Source organism: Aplysia californica, unplaced genomic scaffold, assembly GCF_000002075.1.
Source record: "Aplysia californica isolate F4 #8 unplaced genomic scaffold, AplCal3.0 scaffold00199, whole genome shotgun sequence".
Classification (NCBI taxonomy): domain Eukaryota; kingdom Metazoa; phylum Mollusca; class Gastropoda; order Aplysiida; family Aplysiidae; genus Aplysia; species Aplysia californica.
In genome coordinates, this window is record NW_004797469.1 from 363423 (window position 1) to 371574 (window position 8152).

At 42.1% G+C, this 8152-nt stretch overlaps 1 protein-coding gene across 1 annotated transcript in view; it reads left to right on the plus strand.

The window, feature by feature from the left end:
- The window catches only part of LOC101846734 (disheveled-associated activator of morphogenesis 1), a gene marked incomplete in the record, with an annotated part of 124790 nt that overhangs the window by 11834 nt on the left and 104804 nt on the right, over positions 1–8152 (plus strand). Inside the window, 2 exon segments of the mRNA XM_035969944.1 lie at positions 1899–2070; positions 5963–6052. Coding sequence (XP_035825837.1) covers positions 1909–2070; positions 5963–6052 — 252 coding nt within the window.

Sequence of the window (8152 nt, forward strand, 5' to 3'; positions counted from 1 at the left end):
TGCGTGTGTGTGTGTGTGCGTGCGTGCGTGTGAGTGTGTGTGTGTGTGTGTGTGTGTGTACGTGTTAGTTTATGTCCGCACATGTATCTATGTTGTATACAATATGTGAGTGTTTGAGATAAGATGGATGGATGGATGGATGGACAAAGGGGCGGACAGACGGTCGGACGGACTGACGGACAGATAGACGGGCGGACGGAAAGATGAATTTTAAAAAAACCGAGCTGGCCTGGATAGAGTAACTAATTGAGAGAGAGAGAGAGAGAGAGAGAGCAGACTTCGCGCACGAACAAGTTCAGTACAGGGTATCCAACAAAAAGAGGACCCACTTAAAGGACAATAACTTGGTCATCAGAGTACTAATTTTCACAAAACTTCGAACAAATAAACCAGGAGAACATCAAGTTTGTAAATATGACGCCTTCGAGAACTAGTTTTCATAATTTCAACCAAAATTGGGTAAAACGCAAAATTTCGCTTCTTAAAAGCGTCCAGCTGCAGTACATGGTGTTATCGACCTGTTCTGGTTTCAGGAAAAAGACTGCGAAACCACGAGAGTCACATCAAGGGATATCTCACCGTGCTGAGAAAGTTTTTGAAAAGTTTGGGGAGGAGAAGTTGTTATGCTGTAGAGTTCTGGTTCCAGTGGAACCCCCGAGTGTCTTGAGTGGCCTTTGTGTAGTTGCAAGAAAGGTTTAGGAAACGATTTATAAGACGTAAGTTTACAAATGAATGGCCACCATGTTCCTCCAAACTTTAGCCCTTACTATTGTTACCTTTATGGCTTTTGATAAACAGTCTACGGAAACAAGCCGCAAATAATGGAACAGTTGAAACTCAATGTTGAATAGGGCTCCAAGAATCGACCCAAAAACATCCCACGTGGTTATTTAAAAATTCCAGTGGCTTGTTGGAGCTTATGTGGAGAGAAATGATCAACACCTAGGATTTAAATAGCCGTCATCTCCCTGATTTTCTTGGCAATATAATTTCTGGTATAAATTTGTTCTTCAATACAGAAATAATGACTCTTTGAAATAAAACAATGTGGTTGATTGGTAAGAAGTTGGAAAGTTTTGCGTTTCACTCAATTTTGGCTGAAATAAAAAGAAAACGTTATATTTTTTCAAATAGCAGTTGATTCATTTCGTACTCATGAACATAATGTCCGCCCCCGGTTGAATTTTGTTACTTCAAAGTTTCGTTGAAATTGGTGTAAAGGTGACTGAGTTATTTGCCTTTAAATGGGCCCTCCTTTTTTTTTTGTCACCCGTGATCTCACAAGATGTGGATATGCTGAATGCAGAGCACACGTGCACTCTGCCAGTGTGGTTGCTAATCGGAGTTACGTTGGACTTTTTGTACTCTGCGTTAATGTTAACAAATTCACGCAGGTACTCAAGTCTCTCTCCCCCACCCCAATTTAGAAAGAAAAAGAAATCTCTTACCCAAAAACATGGTGTGTACTTTACTGTGCATCATTGGTACAGTTCCTCCTGTGCTAGGTTTTTTTTAAAGAGAAAAATATCTGGCTTTAGCGGACCAGCGTTTGTGATGCAATAGCTAAGCTCATCGCTGTTCGATACCAAAAGGCATGAATTTGTTCCCCGCTAGTGGGGGAAAAATAATTCTTGAAATATCCCTGCCTTTAGGCACGGATGCTTTTGTCACTCAGCCTGGATTCACCCTGGATTCACCCTGAAATGCAGGGGGCGAGGCAGCCCCATTTCTATATTATAATGGTTTTAACTGGGTCGACGGGGGCGTATGTATTATTTTTCTTTAATCCTTTTTTGGTTAAAGTGATAAAGCATTATACGTCACTAGTCAAAGTATAGTTAACAGTCATGATGGCAATACCATTTATTATATTACCTATTGATGCGTGTTTCCCTCAGATCAATCAAGATGCCGGCCGGACAAAGCCTGTGCTGGTGTCTCGGTGGAAGCCCCCGGCCGCCCGAGATTAAACATGGCCTGGATCTTGCCACGCCACTTCAGCCAGTCTCGCTCGACACGCCCATGCCTTCAGACGAGAACGAGCTGAACGCAAAATTTGAGGAGTTAGTGGTGAGAACTGAGATTCATTTCGTTTCCTTTTCATAGAATGTTGTAGTTGTAAGTTCCTCCGCATCTATCAAATAATTATCTGGCTGTTGTCTTGTCATATCTTTTATTTCGAGCATTCTGCATTAATTTTTTTGTTTTATTTGGAAGGTGGAAAGGGGGGGGGGGAGTAAAAATTATTAATGCCGGTACTTACGAAGGCTGATCAGAAAGTAATGGAAGTTGCGACCTAACGGCTGAAATATTGACTTCAACCATAAAAGCAATACACTAAATACATTTAATCTCAAACATGTCTTCTCTCAAACCAACCATAAGAGTTTTATGTAACGTCACTATTGGTCATTGTATGGCGTAACAACGGATGGTTTTCGCTCTGGAGGAAACAAGACGAAGTTTGCACAAGAAAACCCCTCATCTATTTTACATCTTTGTACACTGTAATATTAACGAATCGTTAAAAGGGATTCATGAAAATTTGCAAAGTGTGTGTGGGGAATCTGCTTGTTCATATAACACCGTGTATTGATGAGTAAGTGAATTTGGTAAGAGTTTTTTGATGACCTAAGTTCTGGCCACCTCTCTGAAAGAAGAAACTCTTTATGTTGTGTAGCACCATATCGCACAAGACCCCCATACTCTATACAAGACAAGAACTTATTGACAAGTTTAGATTTTTTGTTTTGGTCGGTGCAAAATATTATTTATATTAAGACAAAAATGTGTGCCTGCTGGATACCCCATTTATTAACTTTCTTTCACTATTCCCTTCCGCTGATACCGGTGGGAGTCGAGGGGAGATACAGTCGCCTGTCTTGAGCCCGACGAGTGATCTGAAGGGGGGACATGATTGTGTTCTTTGTCTCTGCCACAAATCCGCTCCATCGTCACCTTGATCTTTCTCTTGCTCTCCAGCCCGAGCATCTAGTGTTGTAAGGTCGAAGCGCTGGCTGTTGTAAGACCGCCAAACTACGTATTCCTTTGCTGTGCGATGAGTTGTAGGACTGGTGTTGTCTCTACCATTCTGATGGCGTCATTCCTGATTGTGTGTCTCCTGGTCTTATTAACTGTTTCCCCTGAGGCATTTCATATTTCATTTAACAGGTGAACATCTAACTCTCAAGGTCTTTTGTCAGGGACCACTGGTATGTGAGCGTTGGTACAAATATGGCACTGGTGATTTTACCGTATTGGTCATCATTTTATTTGGATGTCTCAGAAGAGGGGTGAGTTGGTTGATGGCTGACATCGTTTGCATTCTGGCATCTTGTCTCAATTTCTTTGTCTAGGTTGCTATCCTCAGAGAAGATGCTGCTCAGAGATGTGAACTCGGGTGCTTGCTCCAATCGGGAGCTGTTGATGTAAATGTTTTGAGCCTCCGGTCTCCTACTGACGGTCATGACTTCTGCCTTACTAACACTGATTTTCTTGTCGTATGTTTAAAAGCTGGCATTTATCTAGTTTGTATGCTGCTGAAGTATTGTCCTGTCGTTGTGTATTATCTCTTGATCAACCGCAAACAGGAGATCGTTGAATGCTTCCTTTGCAATCTGGTCCATGTAGATGAAAAAAACAGCAACATCGAGAGTACACATCCTTGTCAGACCCAAGAATATAACAGGAACCAATCAGGTATTCTTCTGGTGGTGTGGACTGCACTTTAGTTGTTGGTGTAGATTGCTCTGATGTTGTCGAGCAGTTGCTCCTTGATGTCACACTCGAGGACCTTCCATATAATTTCTTCAGCTGACTCTCTCGAACGCTTTTTCTTGGTCGAAGAACACTAGACGGAGGACACGGCGGTATTCTACCTCCCTTTCATTTAGCTGTCGTAGTGCAAAGTTGCAATAATGCATCTTCTTCCTTTTTGAAGCCAAACTGAGCACCACCGAGTTGATATTCTGCTTTTGCTCTTTTTCGTTACCATTGCATACATTTTCCGTACATGGCTTAAAAACTATATACCCCTGTATGTACTGCGGTCCTTTTGCAGCCCTTCTTATTACATATTGGCCCTGCTATTGCCTTTTTGTCAGTCTTCTGGTACCTTCCTGTCCTCCCATTCTTTGTGAAAGATAGCGGCGAGCCATTTAATTCCAGTTTCGTTGCAGGCAAGGATGGTTTCCACTGTTTATGACATTTTCTCCTGATGCTTTACCCTTGCGTCTGTTACTTACTGCTGTTCTTATAAAATCATGGTCAGGATGACTGAACTTGGACGTTGTCTCATGTGACCTCAACAGGGTTGGTAAATCCTTGAAGTAGGCTTCCCATTTTATAATTTTGGTCTCGAGCTGTCACCGATTTCATATCCTTGTAAAACTCTTTGGGGGAAGCCTTTCTCATGTCGCTTAGTCTCTCACCATACTGAGCCATTGGATGTTCCTTTGAAGTGTACACTACTCGCTCGTTGTTTCTTCTTTCAAGTCTGCAATTGACATAGTCTTCCTCTTTCTCTGAACTAATCAATTTCCTGTAGAGTCTCTTCTTTTCGAAGCGATTTTTTAAAGCGTTTCAAGCTTCCACCACGTTTACAAAAATGTTGGGTCGATCAGGTCTAATTTCTCACCGATAGTGCTCCTGATTTCGTCCTGCACTTCTGTCCTTTTGAGCGTGTGCTTGTCAATTCTATGTGGCTTTCTTCTTGATTAGCATTTTCTTTTTTCTGACTCACAAACTTTATTATGATTGGCCTGTGGTCATTGTCCATATATGCATTTGGGGATTTCCCCTGAGTCTGTGATATTCCTCCGTGTTCGAGATCTTGTTTGTATGTAGTTGATTTGTAATGAGACGTTGATGTCATTCCTTGTGGACCAGGTGTAAATCTGAGTGATTGTGTTCGAAGAAGGCATTCCTGGTTATTGGTTGTGCTGTGTACACAGATCCAGGAAGTGGTTTTCGTTTTAGATGCAAGGGTGTTCTCTGGTCACTCTGTGGGTGGAGGTGCTTTTTTCACGGGTTTCTTCCTCTCCAACTGTGCCATTGAAATCTCCTATAATGTACAGGTCTTCTATGCGCGATATGCTGTCGATGGTGTCTGAGAGCTTAAAGGAAGGAGTCTTTTTTCATCTGAGTAGAAGTCTTTGCATGGTACGTAAATTTGGATATAGTTGGCAAACGTATCGCCCTCTCTGATTTTGATGAGTCTTTTCAAAATGTGGTTTGTACTTATGGGCTCTTTTGCCTTGTTCGGGTGTAAGATTATACCAACACCGTGTGTTGCCATCTGTTCCTTGCTTACTCCACTCCTTATAAGAACAAAGTGGGAATCTGTTTCCTTTTCTATTGTTCATTTCTTTCTTGTGTCTGCAGTACTGAAGATGGAGATCTAACGCTGCATTATTCTTTGTTGGTCAAGCCTCAGGTGTTCCAGGTCCCAACTTTTTCGCTATTCTTGGAACGTTGTCCGTTACCATTGCAAGATATTTTATGTTGTGATTAAACCTTTTGTATCTCCTTTGATTGTCTAGAGTAATAACTAATTGGTAAACACAACTTCTATCACTGTTTGATCCACCCATGTATAACATTGAAAGGTTTTCCACCGTCTATACGCGAGGAAATAGAAAGTGTTGCTGGTGGTCTCTCCAAGAAGCGGTCCCATTGACTGCTTCTGCAAGTCCTATCGAAATTATGTTGGTTTCTGCCCCCTCTGTTTCCCGCCATAATCTGTTATCAGTGCTATGGTAGGAAAGAGAAATTTGAGAATCAGGAAACAGGGAAAACTATTAATGACAAGTCAAAAGTAGCTCGTCGTCGAAAGCGTAGCCTATAACAGTAAACAGTTCCTTGATTTTCTTCTGACATAATGTATTCTTCTATTGCATCCCAAATCTGTACCCATTGGACCATCTCCTCTTCTCTACGTGTGACGTGGCGATCCCTCACCAAGGCGGAACTTGGATTAGACAAAAGTCATAGGGATGCCCTCTACAGCCTGCCAAAGGAGAAAAAATGGCAGATCTACTGCAGCAACAAAGCGGTGAGTAGGGAACTTTCTCATGAGCAGGGACGGGTAAACGTTTCTAATCGGTGGCCATTTTGGCTCGGTCACAAACAGCAATTTGAAAGGATCCCAGCTGTTCAGTTTTCCTACGAAAACTAGTCTTGGCTCTTGTGATTTCAGGAATACGATCGTTTTTGCAAAGATGTATCTATTCCATCCTTTAAAAATTCATCGAATGTTTCCACGGGCCTCACGAGGGGCGCGGTTGCCCCGTGGACCGTAGTTTATCCACCCCTACTCTAGAGTATTCCTTGGAGGTCGTGTCATTTATGCTGTATGTCATAGCGTTGTCTTTGGATGTAGAAGAGAAATGTCACAAAGTTGTTGTTGTTTTTGTTATTGTTGTTGTTGTTTTTGTTATTGTTGTTGTTGTCCGCACTCTTGGGACGGGCTTTGAAATTTTAATATTGTCAATCTCATCGCAGAGTTTGTTCACCAAGGCTATCTCTCGCAGCCTGTGTTGGCCCTTATAGACAGGGCCGAAGCAGCCAGCCTTCCAAATGATCCAAATATTGCCGATCGAGGCGTGGAACTTCTACAGTTATTTTTTGTTATTGCAATGATATTTTGAAAATGAAGGGCACACCCACCAATAGTTCGATTGATATCTTGTAGAAATCAGTCTAGTAATAACTTCATAATGTAGACCGATATCTCGAGATACCTTGAACGTCAAAATCAAACGTCAATGTTTGTGTGTCAGGAATGTTTCACCTGATTTTACTTGTGTTAAACAGTTTTGCATGGACACACAATAAAGCGACTACATCATACTCCGAGAAGTAAGAACCCAACTTCATGATAGGGCTATATTTATTGTTTGACAACCATCCGCGTGTTCAAGTGCCTTTGACTTGAATTCCTGGCGGAGTTGGCAAACTGGTATTCATCACGTTATTTGAAGTCGTGATGAGTGAGAAACAACTGGATTGGGTGGGAAAATGCGTACCCGCAGTTTGAGGCCTTCTCCAACGACTTGCGAAAGGTACTGGGCTGGATAAACCGACCACAGATGTTCCGCATATTTTGTTTTCCAATCTATGCAACTCCTCTTCGTTAGTGTCACAAGCTGGGGCAGTGTACATAGCTGCTGTTTGGATTTTGGGTCTCCTTTGCCTACAATAGTTTATTTAAATACTCCGCAATGGCTCTGATCATTAGCTGTCACAATGACTGAAAAAAAATGGTTCACACACGGAGGGTCACATTTTCACCGAGACGTGTCTGAAGATATTGCCAATGTATTTTACTTAACGCGCAAAGAACTTTTCCCTACATAAGCCAATCACGTCTTGCCTACATTGAGTCATCATTGTAAGATTTTAGTTTGTTTTGATGCTGCTTTTGTTCTGTGCCATTTGCGTTGGCCTAATACAAAGTTTGCGGCGAATCAAAAAAAAAAAAAAGAAGAACAGTCTTTTTTTCTTCTGTTGTATCCCTTGTTTGGGAATACCTTAGCTTTGAGAAAGTGTGCCTGTAGATTCTGTTCAGGGCGAACGGTAGCTTGTTTTTCTTGGAAGATTTCAATCTCAGACGAGTATAAAGCAAAGGTAAAGTTGAAACCGTTTCGAGTAAAGTTCATGTGTTGTGGCAACGCTCCAAGCCACTACCTTAAATAAATATCCTAGCCACATTATGTAGGGTTGTTTCCTCTTGCCATACGTTACTTCCCCAACCGCTGAGCTTGTTTAGGATAATTTTGCCAGGTTGGCAGTGCTGTATACCAAACGTACCGTCAGCTGGGCCGTTCTCCTGAATGGACGCTAATGAGATTCCACTCAAAGAGTTTGCGTAAGTGGCCTCACATGTCGGTTGTGTGTTAAAAGACTGGTGGCTGTTGTGAAGAGTCTTGCGCCTCACATCCTTTGTGGGTCGCGGTCGGTTTGACGGTCGCCATTACTGTAAATGAGAAGATTATTGGTGCTTGATCTGTTTGGGCCCACATGTCTCACAATGATAATGCCTTAGAAGGTGGAAAAGAAAAAGCGATGTTAGATCGGGGAAGTACATCCTACTTTCACACACACACACAGTACATCCTACTTTCACACACACACACACACACACGCACACACA